Source organism: Thermobia domestica, chromosome 8, assembly GCF_964235325.1.
Source record: "Thermobia domestica chromosome 8, izTheDome1.hap1.1, whole genome shotgun sequence".
NCBI lineage: Eukaryota > Metazoa > Arthropoda > Insecta > Zygentoma > Lepismatidae > Thermobia > Thermobia domestica.
In genome coordinates, this window is record NC_137461.1 from 252,392,227 (window position 1) to 252,415,097 (window position 22,871).

General features: G+C 36.6%; 1 protein-coding gene across 1 annotated transcript in view; it reads left to right on the top strand.

Annotated features, from left to right (window-relative positions):
- Positions 1–12,625: 12,625 nt before the first annotated feature.
- The window catches only part of LOC145693546 (uncharacterized), a 35,867-nt gene continuing 25,621 nt past the window's right edge, over positions 12,626–22,871 (top strand). Inside the window, exon 1 of the mRNA XM_081769633.1 lies at positions 12,626–12,773. Within this exon, the coding sequence (XP_081625759.1) occupies positions 12,712–12,773 (62 nt within the window). The 5' untranslated portion in view covers positions 12,626–12,711. The remainder of the gene's footprint in view (positions 12,774–22,871) is intronic.

Below are 22,871 nucleotides of genomic sequence, written 5' to 3' on the forward strand. Positions count from 1 at the left end.
GTTTTACCTCTTTCTGCGTCGAGACATACGGTGTAATGATGTCATAACTTGAAACAAAGGATTTTTTGGCCTATTTTTTATTATTTTTGGCGGGCGGGCTTTTTGCACCTAGAAGACTGAAATTTTACACCCACATTCAGTGCACCCCTAAGTATTTTTAAGATCGCTGCGTTAAAACAGGTGTCCAGAGAGACAAAAAGGTGTTTTAAAAAATGGATATTTTTTGAAAACAAAAGATCCCTTTTCTCGCGATTTTCCCGCTTCAGATACATGATGGAGACATGTGTATAGTACCGTTTGAAAGGCTGTTCTGTTCTGAAACGAATGAGGTACGAACCATGATCCTAGGATAAATAGGGATGTCTCAGGAAAGTTTTACCCGAGATCCTGTTTTATACGGGAATCTGAGGTATTGTGGGGGTACGATTTTTTGGCTGGCTTACTTTTGCACCTAGAAGATTGAAATTTTGCACACACATATTCAGTGTACTCCTTAGTATTTTTCAAATCTCTGCGTTAAAACATGGGGAGTACAGAAGGGCAAAAAGGTAAAGGATATTTTAAACAAAACCTTTGTTTTTTCTGCGTGGCGTAGTCGCTAACGCTCTCGCCTTTGGTGCGAGTGATCCCGGGTTCGATTCCCGGTGAGGGCATTCGGTCGAACAAATGTAACAGCTTTTTCCGGCCAGCCATCTTGAGTGAGGTTTTCCTGGGTTTCCCTCATTCACACCAGGCAAATGCCGAGATGGTACCTAACATCCCAGGCCGCTTCCTTTCTTCTCTTTCATCGGATAGTGTGCTGGCCAAAGTAACGTCACCCCTCATATACGTGACGGGCTGAATGGCCTTGGATGTCGACAGCCCAAAAATCTAATTCCTAATTTTTTTCGCGATTTTCCCGCCTCAGATACATGATGGAAACATGTGAGTGGTACCGTTTGAAGGAATGATGATGTACGAACCATGACCCTCGGACAAATAGGGTTGTCTCAGGAAATTTTTTATATTACATTCGAGTCTTTTTGAGTAATCTGGGGCATTGCGGGGCTCATTTGTAAATACTTTTTCCCGCCCTTACTATTCAAGATAGAAGATTGAAATTGTGTGAGAACACTTAGTACACGCCTTACTATTTTTTAGTTGATTTTGGGATCTGTGCGTTAACACAGGGGGGTCCAGAGGGGCTCAAAATTTGAAAAAAAAAATTCAGAAAAATCCAGATTTTTCTCAATTTCCCGCCTGAAGGACATAAGGAAGTGTGAATGGTGCCGTGCGAAAGGGTGTTCTATTATAGATAGGGATGATGCTGTAGCTGCTTGACTGAAAGTATAATTTACCCTTTAAAAAATAAAATAAAAGAGTAAATTATTCCAATGATACTAATAATAAGTGATTTGACTAAGAGTAAGTTAATTGCATCGTTATATTGATACTGTGTATATTTTCAAAAATAGTACTAGAGATGGTGTGAACACTTTTAATAGCCAGTTCCGGGAACCTCCCATTCAAATCCCATCCCATCAAAATAATTTCAAGAGCCGCTGTTGCTTTAATCCTCGTTCGCTGCAATTATGAAAATCTATTAACTCATTGAACTTATCTATTTATTTGTCCATAACTAACATTAAATAAATTCTTAATCTGGTAAGTTAGCTAACAGATAATTCTTCCTATTCAAATACAGAGAGAAAATATCACGAAAACTAAACCAGACACAAAAGTTTAACAGCCAAAGCATCACGTAATATAAACTTTAAAGAATATAATCCATCACATTGGCACTGTAAGGTTAGTCATATCATTTAGGTACGAAAAATGTGCCTGTTTCTAGGAGAGGTGATTGAAAAAAAAAAGTACAGAATCTATTATGACACGTGCGAGGCAGCTGGAAAATAAACACATCTGATGACACTCAACACTAGTCCCCGATGTAATCACATTTTGGTCAAGCGCTTGTCGCAACAGTAGATGAGGTTTTCCATACCGCTTGGACGGAAATCCACTCAGGTTGTAGAAATCGTGAGTGGTTTTGACATAGTCATATGATGTAATGTGGCCAGCCCTGTTCTGCTTTAGAGCAGGGAAAAGGTGAAAGTAACTGGGGGATGGGGCTGTGCTGTTGCCATTCCCAGCGTGAACTCTGAATACACTCAAGTTTTTGTGCTGAATAGATCTCGCATTATCATACAGAAGAATCACACCACAGCGGAGGAAACCAGGACGTTTTTGTCTGATGGCATCCCAGAACTTCAAAAGTGTGTTGCAATACCTATCAGCATTCATGGTTTCTCATTATTTCAGACAATCGATCAGTAGCATATCTGAAACTTCCCAGAATACTGAGATTGATTCAATTATATTGAGCCGAAGTCAATGTGCAACTATACAGCGCGTGCACAATCCATCGCCCTGAGATTGCCATGAGGTAAACAACAGTATCTCGTTACTTACGTAATAGAGTAATGTGATTGAGCGTAGTCTGATGCTGCCAAAACTGAACAGATTCTGGGCGGGTAGTGTTCATTGTTGCCCTTTCCGATGCTAAATTTACGGCGTCGCGTATCGTAGAAATATGTAAAGTGAATAATTTCCATGTAGGTTGTTCCGCTGTAAATTGTGTTACACAAATATATGCGCCACAGAGTCCTAGGCCCACCTCACCGATGCAAGCAGCTAGAAAAAGGCCTCCCGTGAAGAGGCACCTCTATTGCGTGTGGTTCGACGCAGTGTTTCTTCCAGACATGTTTTTTTTGGGGGGAACTGCCCCCCCAGAGCTCTGAGAGTGCCCCCCGGAACGGACCAAAAAATACTCTATGACAATAAATAGAATAGTACCAGCAGTGCCCCCGCGGAATATTAAGGGTCCCCGGAACTTTTTTTTTTTCTGAAAACGACTGGTTCGACATACGGCGACCTCCGAAAATTCCCCCGTATAGTGTGCGATAGCCTACTAATGCCGCACATCGGAAGCGACAATCAGTCGCGTCTTTCACAGGGATTTACATCTCATGATCGCAAGAGCAATGTGCACGCCCTGATATCGTCCCGTATGGCTGAGCGAAAAAGGAACTTCAGGATGCTGTATGAATGATGTTGCAGGTAATCAATGGAAGTTTGTTGTTGTTACACTTGATGAGGAGTGGATTTACCTCACAGACTGTGGTCAAGTACGTGTTATAGGGACAAACTGAGTCTCCGAAAGCTGAAACAAAACGTTAACCAGATTCATATCCTGACTGAATTGCACATTTCTGGTCACAAAAAAGTGGGACTGCCTTTCAGAGACTGTTCAAAAAGTTGAACCTAAGTTCTTACATGCCTCAAATCTCCTTACAAGTGAAACCTATTTTCCCCCATTCTGTTACAGTAATGTACCTATTGTCTAACAAAAATATACCATCTGGATATTGCCTCCAAGGTGCCATGTAGAAAATCAGGCATGTAGCATGTAGAAAACAATCGTAAAATATGAAAATAATGAAGATAAAACTGGCATACTATATTATACGAGGTTAAAGCCTGTGGAAAGTACATCAACAAAACAGTAATAGAAACAAACCTCTGAATTCATGTTTGCAAGCATTTATTCCGGCGTGGGAGGTCCATATTCGATTTATGGTGGGTGCCCATGTGGTTCCGATTCTACGTTAAAAATACGTCCAGGTCTTATATACCCATCGTGTTGAAACGTTAAACCCTAATGCAGCACAGTCTAATGTTTACTCTTAAACAGAAAGCAATATGGAAAGATGTTCATTCTAGAAACTAATTCTTTAGTAATTCGCGCAAGCAGGGGCGTCATTTCTGGAGGGTAGGCGACCAATTACCCACCTTGAGTTTGAGATGTATATACATTTTAATCAATAGTACAGTTTACTAATGAAAAACATAAAACTATGTATATCGGATTCTCCTCCCCCCAACCAAAATCTGAAATAATTACTGCGGGCAAGGGGAATTATTGTGTAAAATAAATAAATAAATGGTTGCTAAATTTTATCAATACTAACAAAAGTGTCCTTTCTACGCACAGGAAGATGTAATAAGCATAAAACTGGAAATTTGAACGTTGTAGAAATTGTCCTGCTTTTCCCCTTCAAATATGGATTTTTAAAAAGATGCTGAATCACGTATTTTTAAAGAATAGATTGTGTATCGCAGACTACACCTCCCACTTGCGCAAGTTCCAATATTGAGAACTTTCGGAATAAAGAAAGAGAAATTTGAAAATGTTATATATTTCCCCTCTTTTTTTGTCCCCATCAGAGAGAAGTTTCCGAAAATATTCCCTTATTTTTAATTAAGAGTTTATATACCGAATTTTATACTTCCAACTCAAGCATGCTTAGATTGGTCATTCTCTGAATAAAAAAGAAATTTGGATATTATGGAAATGAGTTACTTTCTATCCTTTGAAGCGGGATTTTTGGAAATGCTGAATTACATACTGTATTTCCTTACTTTTAATTAAATATTTATTTAGCAAATTTCACACCTTCGTGTTAAAAACGAATCCTTACATTTGACACTTTCAAAATAAAGGAAAAAAAGGGAAATTTGGATATAGAAATTGACCCCGGATTTTTTGAAACACAAACATATTTCATTGCTTTAATTAAAAGCCTATATGCTAAATTTCACACCTTCAACTTAAGCGAATCTTGACAATTGATATTTTCTGAATAAAGAGAAGTTGTATCAGTTTCCTCCTTAGAAGGGAAGTTTCGAAAACGCTGAAACACGTATTTCCTTGTTTTAAAAGAAGAGTTGTTTCGGAGACGTTGAATGGCTTTCACGTTCCCCTGATTTATGACCATGCGATAATTTTTCCTAGAGCTATTTAAAGGTTAGTGTGGTCTACTTTCACCAACATCACACTATAAAGGATTCGCACAGTTTATTATTATTATTATTATTATTATTATTATTATTATTATTATTATTATAATAGATCATTTACAACAACTCCCTGTAAAATTCACTACACTGATTCAAATAACCAGAAAGAAGTGATTAATCGATTTGAATTTTTAAGGAATATGACTTTACTCATAAAATATGTCGAATGGTTCTATGTTACGTGGTAAGGCGGTTAGTTAACGATGAGCAGAACTGATGAGGACTACGCTGAAAATATTGTGGCACTCTACGTATACATGTATATCGAATTGGGATTTTTGTCATGCCACTTCGATTAACATGCGTATCCTAAGCGCAAGGAAGAGGTTCAAAATGTATCTCAAGATGAGAATATCTTATGAGTTCTCATGTTAGAGGCTTGGTACTTGGAATATTAAGTCCTTAAATAAATGGACGTGTCCAGCATTTCAGAAAGTTCTGCTTCTACGGGAGAGGGGAGAAGGGGTCAATTTCTATATATATATATATATATATATATTCATGTATGTAAAAACAATATCGACGTCGTCTCTCTCCAACACCACGGGAAAGCGTTTGAACTGTTTCAAATGAATTTCGAAAGACTTGGATCGAACTGGAGTTTTATAAATTCATTTCAATTGAAATACGTATCGTAAGGGAGAGAAAGGAGGTTAAATTATACATTTCAAATATTTTGCATAAATTTATTTTTCTCGTGGAAAGAACAGATTTCAGCCATGGGCGCCCAAAGGAGGGGCAGGGGGCTTACCCTTGGCTCACGAAAATGTACTAAATTCCTTAAGATTTTCTTAATACAAATAAAAATACCATACGTAATAGAGTAACCACGGAGATGCCCCCAGAAAACTCTTTGGGCGTCCATGATTTCAGCTAGTCTTTCTACATTGCTTTTTTGGTAGAGAGTATACATTATAGAGAGTTGTAATTTTGTTTAGGAAATCCGTATACATGCTTGTGACATTTCATAGCAGTGATATAACTTTCCGATTGCATTAGGAAGAATTTCCTACACGAAATATTATTTCAGGTGACTGACAAATATATCAGTGAGAAAGTAATTTATACCAATATAGCTTTTTTATTTTCGTTATAGCACGTGGACCTTTTCTCTCACAACTTTGTGTTTATTATTGATAGCATCATTACTTTGTGTTTGTATTCTTTTCCTTTACATTTTTTATTTACCAGTTTGCGGTATTTTCTATTTATTTTGTTGATGGTATGGATTTCAATGCCTTCTCTAATCAACATTGACAAATGGTTACTCTTAGACTAGTTTTAGATGGAAGCATTTATCGTAACATTTCTCATAGCAGATGTGCTGCCAAAAATCTCGTATAATATTCTATGGTGCTTTTACACGGTAGCATTTTGATAAGCATCTTGTCGTGACGTAGCAAACAAATCCTAGACAAGAGCGCAATTATGGCTCCGAAACTAAAGCGTGAGGTAGCTAAAGCTGTAGTGGTTGTAACAACAGTTTTCGCCGGTTATATTAAAAAACGGAAACCACAAAGAAGTATGTGCGCAAACAGCATTCCTACTCTAATTTTTCTTTAAATTTCCCCACACCAAACAAAGAGCATAGATATTTGGCACACAATCTTTCGCTTCCTTTTAACACACTACAGCGCTGCAATCGGAACACAAATTCTGGGGAAAATGCTAAGAAATAGAGCAGGCTCTATCGAGAAGAAATGCCATAGGATATGCCATGGCATGGGAAATGCTAAAGCATTTGCAACTTTACACGGTAGGATATCGATTATAGGATTTTTGGTATGATAAATGCTTCCGTCTAAAATTAGCTTTACTCATTGTTATGTCGTTATTTCAAATATTCCACACAATAAATTAATGATTTTGAAAAAACAAAGTACCCCACCGGGAATAGAACCTAGGTCTATTTCTTTGAAAGCGAGAACACTAACCACTTGCCCACGAGAAACATTGGGTCTTATGCAGAGTTGTTCTGACGCGTGATTAGTGCCTTCCTAAAGAGTTCAACTAACATGTTTCCTGCAGTAGTCAGATGTTTAGTATGACTCTAATCACGTCAAAATGACTGCATAAGGCGGTAAATTGTAAGTCTGAATTGAAGTCAAATTACAGAAGACATGGATGCAATTAGGCAGCTCTTCAAAGAGCTTTTTGTGTTGTCTGCTACTTTATTCAAGATTGGTATCTTATGTAGTTCCCATTAGCTTCTATTACGGCTCTCATACGACTTGGTATGGAGTTAACTACTTGGCGACATATCGATGTCCCAGTGCCACTTCTTCCCGCGCGTTAAGAACTAGCTTGTCAGCTCTCCTTGGTGGGTTGCCAGGCCAACTTTCCTGTAGAATTGTAGTTACTGCCGCCCATAGATTTTCCATTGGATTCAGGTCAGATGCTCTAAGAACTCAGTCGACCAACTTAGGAAAAATGTATTTTCAAATTATATCTCGAAAAATATCAATTAAAGGATCGTTTTGAGTCTGTCGTGTTTAAAACACTTTGGATAGCTTTTTAAATATACTTTACTTGCTGAAATGTGCGTTGTTTTAAGGAAGGATAAAGAAGATTAAGGATTAGATTTCTGGGCTTCCGGCATCTGTGGCCATGTTAGCTCATCACTTATGAGGGATGACGTCCCTTGATCCGAGGAAAGGAAGAAAGTTTTTTTTAAGGAAGGAAGCGACCTGGGATCTGTAGGTTAGGCACCATCCCTGCATTTACCTGCTGTGAATGATAAAAACCCAGGAAAACCTCACTCAGGATGGCTGGTCTGGAAAAGCTTATATTTTTTCGACTCAGTGCCCCCACTGGAAATCGAACCCGGGACCGTTCGCACCAAAGAGGAGAGCGTTAGAGACTACGCTACGCGAGACCACTAGGGTAAAGAAGAGTAACAATATGAGGAAGATTGATAGAGGGGAAAGGCAAGCAAGAGCAAAAGGTTTAGGATAGGGACATGAGAAGTACGTACTATGTTACAGGGAGGGAAATTAGAAAATCTTAAAGAAGAAATAAAATAATCTAGATTTAGTAGGAGTTTTGAAGTTAGATGGGAAGGTAATAAAGTGTTGAACAGCGGAGGATATAGAATGTTTTACTCAAGTAATGGAAAGTGCGGTCATAATCGTATAGGAATAATTCTTGGCAAAATTTTAAAAGAGAAGGCAGTGAAGGTAGAATTTGTTAACATAGAGTTATGATGTTAAGATTTAAAGGAAAAACTAAGATCTAATGATATACCGACGATTCCGCATACAACTGAAGAAGTAGAGGAATATTATAAGGAGATGGAAGAAATTATTGACAGAGAGGAAAGAGGTGCATGCATAATTGTAATAGGAGATTTCAGTACAGTCGTGGGAGGCAAACAGGAAGGTAATGTCGTAGGGAAACATGGCTTAGGCAAAATAAATTAAAGGGCAGAGGAATTGGTCAATTTCTTTAGACAGAATTCATTAGTAAATGGCAACACTTGCTTCAATCAGCACAAGAGAAGAAGATATACATGAACATCCCCAATAGATGGCGGAATATATCAGGTAGACTATGTTATTGTTTAGGACATGTATCGGGGTAGGTTGAAGAACACGAAGACCCTCCCCCGGGCCAAAATTTTCTGTAGTCATAACCTTGTGCTTGCCGAAGTGGATAGTTAACTGAAAAATGTAGGAAGAAGAAAAGTAGGCAATAAGAGGTTGAATATTGAAAAGTTCGAAAACGAGGAAGTAAGAAAATATTTTCGTTAAAAATACACAAATGAGGAAAAGGTTGGTGCAGGACGGTGGGAACATAAACTCTGCAAACAACAGGCTGTAAAACAAGTAGTAGGTTACCGCGAACAGAAGACGGCTAAAAAACCGTGGGTACAGAACAGATTTACACAAAATGAGGGAAAGGAAAACGTGGAAATAGGTGATACAAAAGAGGGCAGAAACATGTATATGAAGTTAAACAACGAGTTACGAAGGGGAACAAAGCAAGGGAAGTTTTACAAAAGGAAATGCGAGGACATAGAAGAATTAGAAAGAGCTCACAAATATGAGGAAATGCACAAGGTAGTGAAATCTATGGAACTCCGGAGGGAACAAGGGGTTATTGCGATGCCAATAGAAAATAAGAATGATAAGGTAGTCACCGAGAGAAGTGAAGTCTTAGGAAGATGGAAAGAATATGTTGAGGAGATATAAGAGTAAGGATACACCGTGTGGCCTAGATATTGAAATAGAAAACGAAGTAGGCGAGGATGATAAAGGATTTAGTATTCGGAATGAGTTTGAGAAAGCTATATCCGAGATTAGGAATTGAAAGGCAACCGGGATGGATAATATAGCAATCGAATTCATTAGTGATATGAGAGACAAGGTCAAAAAAGAATTGTTCCGATTCTGCAATAAAATACATGAAACAAGAGAGTGGCCAATAGATTTCCTGAAGCTTATCATGATACCGATGACTAAGATATCGAACCCACAGAGATGCAAGACGGAACTATTAGTCTCATATCGCATGCAATAAAAAATTTGCTTCGAATTCTGAACTTAAGTTTGAATGGAAGAACAAATGAAAAGTTGAAGATGAACAGTTCGGGTTCAGGAGAGATACGGGCATACAAGATGCAATTGGGTTATTAATGGCGATCGGTGAAAGGTTTATAGAAAGAAATAAAGAAGAAGAGATAAAGAAAAAGATTATAGAGGACTGTAAAAAGAAAGGGTTCAAGAGGTTAGTGAGAGAAGAAGGAAAGCTACCTAGGATGAAAGGATTTCCAAAAATCCACGAAGAAGTAGTGAAGTTGAGGCCGGTGCTTAACTGCAGGAATAATATGTTAGAACTGTTCGAGAAAAAGCTTAAGAGGATAGCCGAGGCAGTGAGAGAAGGACAAGAAAGTAGGAGAGTAGAGAATACGCAAGAGGTTAAGAGGATGATAGATAAATTAAAAGAAGAAAAGAGAGCACAGTGCTATTTAGTCTGGATGTCAAGAGTATGTTCCCGAGCCTTAAGAGAGAAGAAATATTGAGAATAATAGAAGAGGAAATGGGTGAAAAGAGAATAGAAAATTGGGACAGTAAGAAGGTAAGAAAAGGATTAGAGGCATTGTGGGAGAATGGATACTGCATAATCAGAGACAGAATTGTTAAAATGAAGGAAGGACTTAATATAGGATTTTGTTTGAGTCCAGTACTATCAGATATAGTAATGAATCGATGGGAGAAGGAGACGATAGAAAGAGGAGGAGAAAGACTGCTTCTTTTTTGCCGTTATGTGGACGACTGTTTAGGAATATGGAAGGGAACGAAAAGGCAGCTGGAGAAATTCATAAGGGACGTGGAAGATGAAAAGAAAGGGATTAGACTAGAAAATGAAATAGAAGTAGACAAGGAGATAAACTATTTAGATATGAAAATTAAGAAGTCGGAAGGAGGAGGAGTTTATTACATCCTGGTACCAAAAAGAGTGTGCAGCGGGAGTATATTGCCACAAACGAAGTGATGTGGATGAGGGGACAAAGAAGAATTTCATAAAAAGCATGGAAGAAAGAATAGGAGACCTAAACACAAATGAAGAACAGAGGAAAACAGATTTAAAGAAGTTCTGGACACAGCTAAGGAGAAATGGATACAACGAAGAGGATAAGATCACAAGAGACATAGCACGAGAGGGAAAGAAAGAGGAAGAAGACAAGAACAAAAAATGGTTTGGAATAGAAAGCCTAGGCAAAGAAACAGAGAAGATAAAGAGAATGCTTCAGAAAGCAGGAATTAGGACGTACAGGAAAGGAGGAAGCAGAATAATTGAATTAGTAAGAAGAACCAAGAGAAAAGTAGTAGCGGACCAAGATCAAATGGGAGTAATATATAGAGTAGGATGCGCGGAGTGTAACAAAATTTACATAGGAGAAACAAAAAAGAAAATGCAAGAATGATGATGCCAGGATGATGTAAGATTGAAAAGGGACAATAATGCAATATACAAGCATCACAAAGAGACAAACCACAGGATAGGGTGGGAAGGAGCAGAGGTCATAGAAGTAGAGAACAGAACTTTGGTGAGAAAATGGAAGGAAGCTAGGGAGATTATGAGGGCAAGAAACAAGGTGATGAATTGGAATGCAGGATTCTCGATAAATAAAGAGTGGGAAAAGATTCTGCTTAAAGAAGAAGAAATAAAAAGGAAGAAAGAAAGAGGAAAAATTAATAAGGAAAATAAGGATAATTAGAGGACAGAATGTATCCAACGAAAAAAGTAAACTTTTAATTGGACACGTGTGCAGCTAAAAAGTGAAAGTGAAAGCCACACAAGTGTTACTTTTTAATGAAGGGGTGGAGCCTAATTAAAAATTGATCTCCGGAGACTATAAGTGATGACCAACTCCCAGGCAGCCAGAAGGAGTGGAAGTCTGATGAAGACACAGTTATTGTGTTGAAACTGTAACGTGATACTGTTTTTTTAACATATTATCACATAGCCTTGCTCAGTGTGTTATTGTGTATTAGTTATATAATGTATTTATTGATCTAGAAAAGACTTTTGACAGTGAATTGGGAATTGTTGGGTGTTCTAAAGAAGGTTGGGTTGGAATGGAAAGATAGAAGACTCATAAGATACTTGTATAGGGGAAGATGTAACAGAGGAGAGCGCAATTGGAAGGCGAGTTCGACTGGAATAGATAGTGAAAATGAGCCTACATAAACAAGACATTTCGGTAGGATGTGTAATGATTAGGTGTAGACCTATATAGTTTGCAGATGATATTACATTTGGGGGTGGAATTTGAAAAGGAAATCAATAAGATGTTAGAAAACTTAAGTAATGGCTGTGAAGAATATGAGATGAAAATAAATGCCAGAGAAACAAAAGCCATGGTGATTAGAACGGAGCGGTCGGTGTCAAATATAGAAATAGGAAGGGAAAAAAAGAACAGATGGCTAGTTTTCGATACATAAGTAGTATTATTAGTGATGATATGAAATGTGAACGTGAAATAAAAGCAAGGATAGGAATGACGAAAGAAGTCTTTAAGAAGAAAAGTCTGTTTTGTGGGACTTTGAATAAAGAGTTGAGAAAAAGACCCATAAAATACTTCGTGTGAATTATTGTGTTGTATGGAATAAAAACATGGATATTACGCAAAAATGTAAAACGACTGAAAGCTTTCGAAATGTGGGTGTGGAAAAGAATGGATAAAATTAGTTGTATCGCGCGGAAAACGAATGAGAGGTTGTTACAAATGGTGCACTTGTTACGGTTTCATACTAGTAAGGCTTCACTTGTAAACACAAAATACAGGTTCTGTACGCTGTGCAGAAATATACCGGCGATGCAAAATAGCATCTAATAGAGTCATCTTTCATATCCACTCACTTCTTTTATCCGTTGTAAAGCACTTACCCACACTTGTAAACCTAAAACACATCTGTATTACTTTGTATCTAATTCTGTCACCTATAGAAATTTGTTCCTTATAAACATATCTCTTCATGCAAAGTATTGAATTTTACCTATAAATCTTCCAAAATGTGATGCGCCAAAACTACATGAGCACCGCAGCCTAGGCTAATATCAAGAATTATGTTAAAGCCATATGCGCGTTGTTCAAAACTGTTATGGAAGGTATTCCTCTATGTCAATGTGTATCATATTGTTTTTCCTTTGAAGGTTAAAAGTTGTTTAATATTTTAAGTACATACCGTTAATTTCGAAGAATAAAGCATTTCTGGTTTAACCTTCTTGAGCTTAAACTTTTATTATTATCACGTAAAGAAACGTTATTTTCCGTAATTGAGTAATAATACACAGTGTCAATCTAGTATGAAAGTGATACACTTATATGAGCAAGGAACGTCCTCATTACATCGCATAGTGGAAATATGGTAAGTTTTCATTTAATAATATTTATCAAGCTTATAGGTATTGCTGCCTTGTTTGATTTGATGTCAAATTATTACTTTACATGTTCAACGCAAAACTGACTCGTAGAATGTATACGATTTGAGGGGCGTGACTACAAGGAGGCTAGACTGCAGTCCAAGTGTCACCCGTTCTCCAACCGTGTCAAGATACAATTTTTGGTGTCGGTTTACAATCTGGAACCACATATTTGTAAAATTTATGAAAGAAATATCTAATATTATTTCAAACGAACATTGTGGAAGTAATCGAAGTGTGTGAGCATCTCTACGTAATAACGTAGACAGAGATGATACAAAATGAAAGGTTTTAAGAAGTGTCACATAAGAAAGCCATTATAAATAAAAAGTGAAGCGATTACAAAGTGAACTCGGCTTTGAATAGCCCGCTCCCCCCAGTTCTTTGTCACCGGAACTGGAAGAGTCACTATTACTACTACTACTGCTACTGCTACTACTACCACTACTACTGCTACTACTACTATACTACTTATATCGAAAACAGAACCCGACCAACCCCTGCGGGGCTTCTAACCCGTTCCTACTACTACTACTACTACTATCACTACTACTACTACTATTGTTACTAACTACTACTACTACTTATACTAAAGCTTCCTTACCGCAAGATTTACATCTTAAATCTTTATAACATGCGATTCCGATTCATTATGAACTAGTGTGAATCGTTTGAATCACTATGATTCTTTAAAAATCATTGGGGGGAGCGGGCTATACTCAATCCGTGAACTGTATTAGGTGAAAATAGTGTAACTCATACAATGCGTACCCATACAATGTATCAAAACTGTCATGTAGGTAATTGAGTTAAGTACACTATGGAATGAAGTTGCATGGTGCGCAACCATAGAAGTGTCCCGAAATAGATCTCTAAGTAAAAATGAAACAAAATGAGATTTTTAAAGTAATAAAGTTTAATTTCTCACAGTTATACAATTTAAGTTAAAGGAGAAGGATCATTAAAGTGAATGATTGCGAAATTATTTTTTTTCATGCTCCTGAAACGGAAATCGAACCCGGGAGCACGTGCACCAAAAGCGCACGCGTTAATCACTAGATTACCAGGGAAGGTAAAATATCCAAGTAAGTAAATTTGGAAAGTATAAGTAGAAAGTATGAGGCAAAACCTCTGGCGTTGTGTCCACCATCAGGTGCCTCGTGCAGCAACGAGTAACATCTTCGGCGCAAGGTCATGCTATCGGACGACCTCTAGCCTGTAGATACAACTCCTGTCGTGAAGGTACCTAATACATATAGAAAGTGATTTTAATTCTGGAGAAAATGATAAAATATTTTTGTATTTATACTCATAATGATTAAGCCCTCATAAAGTTAATCTGCACCCATGAATGAAATACTTCCCATACGAAACAAGTTTTAAAGGAACTAAGATTCGATTCTGTGGAAAGAAGTAAAAATATCAATAATTTATGTATGGTTCCAGTTTGTAAATCTACAGCCATTGTTTTATTTTCAAGAAAGCATTGTAAACATTAAGAAATTGAATACATTGTATTCATTTGAATAATTACATTAATGCATAGGCTACTATTCTTAAGTTATTCCTACAACCGACTCGTAACTTTTCTGTCATAGGCAGAGCCGAATTAAGATTCTTAAAACACCATAAGCGCTTAAAAGAGTTTGGTGCTCCCATATTGTATTGTATTTATTTTCATCGTTTTTCATACAAATGGTTCACAACCTGAACGTATGAGTTGGACACGTCATAAGAACACTGAATGTGTACATATGTATACATTTAAATCTACATGCAATATTAAAATAGTGTGAATTTATGTAAAAAAAAAAAAAAAAAGTACCATTTTTCATTATTCTAATTTACATACAACGATATAAAACAACATAACAGTTAATAAAACCTTACCTTATAGATATACAAAATATATATACTTTAAACCTTATTTACTACAGGCGAGATATTCTTCTACAGAATAGAAGCAGTGCTCGAGTAGGTAGTACTTGACTGCTTTATTGAAACCGGATGTTTTGTTTTTTCAAGTGGAAGGAAGCTTGTTATAAATATTTACTGCCATAGGAAATGTACTATTCTTATGTACTTTTAAACGTGAGGACTCTATATGAAGATCAGACGCTTGTCTTGTATTATGCATGTGAATATCTGAGTTCAACTGGAAGCTGCTTGTACCTATCTGTATATCTTTTTTTACAAATTTTTAGAAGTTCATATATATATAAACATGGAAGAGGTAAAAATTAAATTCAAGAAATTTAAATGGAGGTTTACAAGAAGTTCGAGGTTTACTTCCTGTCATAAACCTTAAAGCTCTCTTTTGTAAAACGAATATGGAATTTAGCAGTGCAGTAGATCCCCAGAATATAATACCATATTTCAATTTAGAATGAAAAAGTCCAAAATAAGTTGTGAGCAGAACATGCTGACTGACACTATTTCGTAAAAGCTTTAACATGTAACAGATTTGAGCCAATTTACTAGATAATTTTTGAATGTGAATTTTCCAATCTAATGTATCTCACACCCAAAGACCAAGAAATTTGGTATCCGAGACGTAATTCAACGTTTTGCCGTTAATTGTTACACAAGGGCGTTTTCTTATCTCGTTTTTTACTACGTGAAAGCACATGCAGGAAGACTTTGTTGTGTTTAGTATTAGTTTATTTCTATCCATCCAGTCACTGACGGCAGACATGGTGGAATCTACTGCATTACATTAACTCAACGTAAGTTTCTCCGGTTACTAATATATTTGTATCGTCAGCATATAGAACAATTTTAGCAGAGTCTAAACATTGTGGCAAGTCATTTATATATATTAAAAATAGAATAGGGCCTAAGATGTACCTTGAGGAACTCCAAATTTTAACTCTTTGGTATCTGAATAACATTTGCTTACTCCCTGAGTATCTCGAGTCTGACAGTTAATTTCAACAGTTTGCCTTCTGTTGGATATATACGATTTAAACCACTCATAAGCATTTCTTCTAATACCATAATCTTGCAATTTTTAAAGTAAAATTTGATGATCAATTGTATCAAAAGATTTGCTAAGATCAAGAAATATGCCAGTTGTATATTTCTTAGCGTTTATTGAATTTAACGCGGAATAGAGAAAGGAGTAAAGAGCAGTTTCAGTAGACTTATTTTATCTAAAGCCATTTTGAGCAGGAGATATTAAAATTATTTAGAAAGCTAACTAGTCTAATATACATAACTTTTTCAAAAAGTTTAGAGAAGGTAGACAGACATGATATTGGTCTATATTATATATACAGTAAAATTTTAAATATAGACAATAATAAACCATTATTTTATCGGAATTAAACAAAACTCTCAGTAAGATGGAAAATAATGCGTATTATTTTACAATTCCACTGTATTTATATTTCAAAAGTTTCTCTTAAATTGCAGTCTTTAATCAGATCTTCATTCATTACTAAATTATCAATCGTTATCTTTATGATTACTTATTATTATTTGCGCACGGAGAAAAATGCAAAATCCAGTAGGCATGTAAATGCTGTTTTTACCAGGTTACGCGCGTCACCACATTAAGTAATGTTGTTTCATCAGTAGTACGATCTACACCACCGTCTAGCGAAAATTTTGTATTGTGGGACCACCATTTCAAATCTAGAATTAACGCCATACCCATTCCGACGGTGGTAACTTAGGTATATAATGTTGTTACTACCTTCCTACGACTGTCCCCTCTTAGTTCTTTCTAAATCTGTGACTCCCTACCTTACGAGAGTCAATTATGTGAATAAAATTATCCAATCACAGCGAGTCTAGTTCGACGCCGAACTCCAGACTTGGCATGGTGTTCCCACCTACTGTACTTTTATACATAAAATTACATTACTTAAGAAGCGCACCCGCGTAAATACGATGTATCCACACGGAAATCCTAGTCCTTTTTTTCTCAGTGCGCCAATGAGGTTATATTTCTGACGAAGAACATGAGTGTGTGTTTTCCACTGACGTTGTACAGAAATTAAACAAATTTCATAAAAGTTTCCCTTGCTTTTATTTAGGCTATGTGCGGGAATTTTTCTCTTCAATTTCGTGACCCTTGGTGGAGGTGTGCACCCTTTTCGTTTTGTTGTTATATACATTAAATATATGTTATATACTATATGTTAAAAATTACAAAATCTGTATGTAATTTTTTCATCTAATGTTGGGGACCTCTTTGTGCATCCTGTTCAGCTGCACTATTTGCAGTATTACACCATGTTGCCTATGGACGATGGTAAATTTTACTGTGGCAAATTTCTGTGGTGGTCCCTTCCCTAGCTGCCCTAAATATGTCTTTATTTTGCTTAATAGTTAATCCAGCTCAAGACATAGATGTGGGCATAGGCGGCGCCACAGTGGGTGCAGCATTCACTTCGATTTGCAGCTTTCCTGCAATAATCCTTTCTATTTTGTATATTTATTCTTTCCTACGTTTGGATATATTTGAGTGATTTCTTAAGTCTCTCATAAGTTATTTGCTATCATACAGTGTTTTTCAATTTTTTTCTATTATTAAGTAAAACTTAGGGATTATTTTTGAGGTCTTAAACGGCACAATATTGCAGAGCGTTCTGGGAACTATGTTAGGATGTGTTGTCTCTTCCCAGCCTGCATCCACATTACCAAAATCCTGGCGCCGCTTATGGATGTGGGTAATGTTATAATGAGTTAATATACAGTCTACATAATTATGTTAGCGAATTACTGTCTTGTGTACAGTAAACATAGTTTTGTGTTTACACTGGCATTTACATAGTACGCTGGATGAAAAATTGGAAATAATAAAGAAACGTAAGTAATTTGGGTGTGAATAATTACTCAAATTTCTTAATGTGCAATATACATTTAAAAATAAAAGTATGATTATTCAACTTAAACTGATTCGTCTATTCTTTCTATGGACTAGCACGTAAATGCAATATCTAAGATCTAAAATAAAACTAACTGCTTCATTTAACTAAATTTGCTTTTCATTCTCTCTTATTCCTTTACTTTATTCCAAGAGAGAAAAGAGAAGAAGAGATTACGCAATAGTAAAACAACCAATATTTCGCAAATAATATATTGCACCTATAAAGAATAGATTTTTACGATTCTGAAGTATTTGCCTCTGTATACAAATAAGCCACGATACAGCCTTTATTGATCCAGAAAGGATCCATAAACTACTAGTATAAGAGTCTAGGGAGTTCTTTGCAAATAGCTCCAAGAATAAACTAGAACTGTTCGTTATCTCGCACATTAAGAGAGGGATTCTTGATTAAAACCTCCTTAACAGTATACTTCCAAGCGTAAGAAATAAGCTCCTAAGTAATTTCTCTAAATGGTTTTTCATTAAATTCAATAGTAAATACACAAAATCAAAACTCTGAGAAGACCACCAGAGGCATTCTCTTAATCTCTTAATTTCTAAAAGTGCCTTTCCTCACTTGTAGGACACTGGCCTACGCCTAATCATGTGAAACACAATCACGAATAGCACACTGAGAAAAGATTCTAGTAATTCAAACTTATTTACAGGCTGAGATGATATGAATAAGAGCTAGGAAAGATCTTACAAGAGAGATCATTTTGATCTTCACTAAAGATAAAGTCAAAAGGTAAACTTGAAAGTAAAAGTTCAGTCCTCTCCTTGAGAATGGAACCATAAGAATGGAAAATAAAGAATGGTTTTCTTTATTTTTTTTTAAAGAAAACCTACTTTAAAAAAATAAAAAAATCGAGAACAATTTTCCGCACGGAATGTACTGAGCAGGAATGAATGAACAACACATTTTTGGTCCTTACTTCTTTGAAGGTTCCTTGATCCAGTAAGCTTGATCTACACTTTTTCCCAGGCTTTAAACAACCTGACAGCAAATGGACTTGAACGCAGAGTACTGAAGTTTACAAGCATAAACCTAACAAATAGCCTTAAGCAAGACTAAAATCTCTAAAATTACAACATTGATATGTAAAGCAACATATTCTAAAAGTATCTTAACTAATGTTTTCTATGTGAGATCAAGAGCCTAAGCCTATCAGGCAAAAACCATCACTAGTAATTCTTAATTAACTCAAACAGAGGACATTTCTATAAGAGAAACGAACAAAAATATCTAACCCTCATGGACTCTCTTGTCCATTCCCATAACTCATCCACATGAAAATGGACTTATGCCTCTACGTGTTCTGGACAATGGCCATCAATGAACTAACTGACGATGACTTAAACCACCGGCAACAAGCACGTAGAATTTTGTTGGAGGCCTTTCCCACCATTCCTACTCGGAAGTGCGTTCTTTTCTCTTATAAATGCGCTATTTATCGGAGTTCGCGGGATAGGAACATATTCACATAGCCAAAAGAAAACCTACTTTAAAAAAAATAAAAAAATCGAGAACAATTTTCCGCACGGAATGTACTGAGCAGGAATGAATGAACACATTTTTGGTCCTTACTTCTTTGAAGGTTCCTTGATCCAGTAAGCGTGAGCTTCTTTGTTATTTCTTTCGATTTAATCAGCCGCAGTGTTTGTTTTGTGTTGTTGTTGGTCTTTTTATATTATTCTTGGTAAAGAGCAATTTCAACGATGACAGAAGAAATTGAGTTCAGATGATATTTCTGAGGTAGTTAGGAACGAGCCAGGAAGCAACTGGAATGAGTGCAAGAAGAAGATTGATGGGAAAATGTTGAAATTCTACAAAAATCGTAACTGTGTTTCAAGTAATTCAAGAAATCAAGGATATTAAAGCAGCTAGAAGAGCAGGTACGAAACATTCATCCTCCCAATATTACATAATTTCAAAATATGACGCAATGGAAGTAAGGACAGGGGTAACGGTGGATCTGGAAAGATAGGGAGACGGTAGGTAGCGGCATGACGTTACGCCATCCCCCTGTCTATCTTTGTCCATTGTAATTTTTTTAGGAACTAGGGGATCGGCGTACATGTTTTTGGAGGTGGAGACGGCGTTCCCCCACGTTTCCCCTCACATTTGCCCCTGAGTAAAGGGGAAAAACGAATCAATTTTTAAGAGAAAAGAAAATAATGATACTAGTGTATTAAAATTAATATTTCCATTGAAAATTACTATGAAAGCTCTCAAGTGTGCATAAGTTGTGTAATCACAAAGGGCGAGATAATTCTTTTAATGATCTGAAACAGGGATATTATGTTCCAAAATAACATCAGGTGAGTCCATAACCACAGAAATAGACCTGGAGCAACTGGATAACCGCGCAGACGGAAATATCAACAGAGAAGGTAACAATATGAAACAAAGATATTACGTCTCAATATTTGTGTCCTTGTATATGCGACTAAATTTCTACAATTGAATCATTTGGTACCAAAAGAGCTATTGAAGTAGCGATTGAACTTTTCAAACCTTCCTTCAGTTTGGTGCCTCACACATACTACAGAGCGACAATTGCCGAGAGTTCACTGCAGTGATATTCAAGAAATTGATGGAAAATCGGTCACGGGAGACGACGAAGGGTATGGTTGAATGAAGTAATCAAGATATTGAAAATATACAAGCTGGATGAAAGACAACAGAAATAAATTGGGCCGATCGATTGCTATTTCGTAGAAGAAGTGCTCGTTTCATCGAATTATTAAACGAGCACATACCATGCGATATTTAGTGGCGAACCAAAAGAAAATAACAATAAAGAACCTGGTCCCTCACCTAATTTGGAACATACAATTGAAGGAAATGAAATAGCCCAATTGATCTGTCCTGTTTATGAAAGGAAACAACTGATGCCCATACCTACAGCGTATTTCTTCGTCCTGTGAAGTTGTAGGGAACGGTTGTGAGGGCTACGGATCTAAAATTGTGTGTTTTATTTATAAGAAAGAAAAGATGAAAACATATTACCCTCAGAAAGGAGAAAGGTACTAAGCGCCATTCTCCTTGATTTTCAACTAAGTGCATATCCTGACTACCCATTTCATGTTTAAGAATACAATATGAAAGATCTGTAGTGAAAACAATTCTAGAAGAAAGAAAGAATCGGAATTAATTAGTGTTTCACTCGTTTTATTCATCTGAGAAATTTGTATTTTGGCGCTTATCTCCTGAGAAATTTGTATTTTGGTGCTTAACACCTTTCTGCTTTCAGGGGGCGATATGTTCAGAGAGGAACCAAACAAACTGGAGAGTAAAATGATCGGCAGAGAAAATGATGCCATAAACAGACTGTTGTATATTAACATTGGTAGTTTTGTAACTGTTGCTATACCAAAGGTCGATCGTAGACCTCTAGATATAAGGTCTATTACAATAAAAGTCGATTTCAGAAATTATGTTAATAGAATCGGTACCACTGTAAGAACAATTAAAAACTAGTTTTCTCGAAATGAACTACACCTACGCAATTCTGCTATTTTCAATGCTGTATCCGATAGAAACATTTTGCCGAGAGAAGCAGTGTATAAGCTCTCAACGTTCAGAGGTCAAGGTGTCAAAAAGTGTTATTGCAAGCCTGCAAAATCTCAATGCTGAATAAATAATTGTGCCTGTTACAAAAACAGAAGTCAATGGCACTCCAAATGAGTGCAAACAAATAATTTTACAACGTTTGTTATTTTACATGTTTTGGAAGGTAGCAGAAATTAGAAAATAAATCATGTAAGAAGTCTGAGAACTCTCCTATCATGAACAGATAGTAAATGAAACAAGTAGTTTTACATATTTAGAAGAATAGAATAGATACTAGTTCGCACAGGATTAGTAAAAGGAATAAAGTAATGACTAGCAAATGCATGAAAAACTGAGTGCTAAAAGCATTTGAGTTGTCAAGTATGTAAATGTTACTTTCATAAGTAATAAACAATATTGACAGTACTTTAATAATAAACTGTAAACAAATAATAAACAATAATTTGATTCCAATTTCCAATCAGGCGTATTCTTTCAGTCTGTTCAATAACAGCCTGGCCATCTCGCCAGTCCTTCTGTGAAACATAGTTCATCCTTACAAACGGTCTAAGATGTATTATTACAAAGAGGCTGATGCGGACTAGGCTAATCGAAAATTATGTTCATTATTTTTCAAATGGCCTGCGTTTTGTAAGATTTGTAGGCTTATTGTAAAAAGGTTGAATTTTCAAAAGGCTTGCGACGTATATGTACAAATAGAATTAGCATTTCAAAACCAGCAATTGGCCTAAAAGAGGACACTTGCAAATGTTCCCCTAACTCTTACACTATGCAATTTTCCATTCCGAGCACACACAGGCAAGATAGGCAGGAGTAAAGTGGTAATGGAAATTTTATTAACATTATACAGGATGGGCCAAAATAAATCAAGCTGGACAGAAAGGGGAGGAACCAAAAAGCACCACTGTACTTAACCACTGGCAACAATCTTTCGTATTCCACATAGCATGTTGTGAATCAAGCACATTAACCTTCCACGGGGAGAGGGATAATGCGTGAGTAGTAGAAACACGATTTGCAGCTGTGAAGAGAAAAAAGCAGTCGAGGTAAGATCAATCACCAAGGTAGACACGAAAATGCCTCTCGGGAGAGAGATCAGGATATATTCTTGTCAGGGACATTATTTACAGGGAAAATCACTGAAAAGAGTACAAGAAAAAAATCCGTACTGAGTTCGACAGTGATCACTCACCTAGTTAACTATAGATGAACTTATACGGTTTTGAGGAACAACATCCGTGCTTTGTAAGGAACATGAATACTTGTGTCGAAAAGGACCAAAAGCGCAGAAAGAAAATATTCGGCAGCGGAGAGTTAGAGGCCACTAAGTTGACGATGAGTCTACCGCAGCAGACAGGACTGTCCGGAACAACATGTCGCCGCATCCTAAAGAACCTTAACCTGCAGCCATACAAGAACACGCTTTTACAGGAATTGAAGCCCGAAATACGTGCTAGATATGTATAGTACTGCAAATGGCTATTACAGGAAATTGAAAGTGGATTTGTCGATTCGAATCTCTACTTCATGACGGACGAGGCATGGTTCCACCTCAGTAGCTGCGTTAATTTGCAAAATATGGGGTATTAG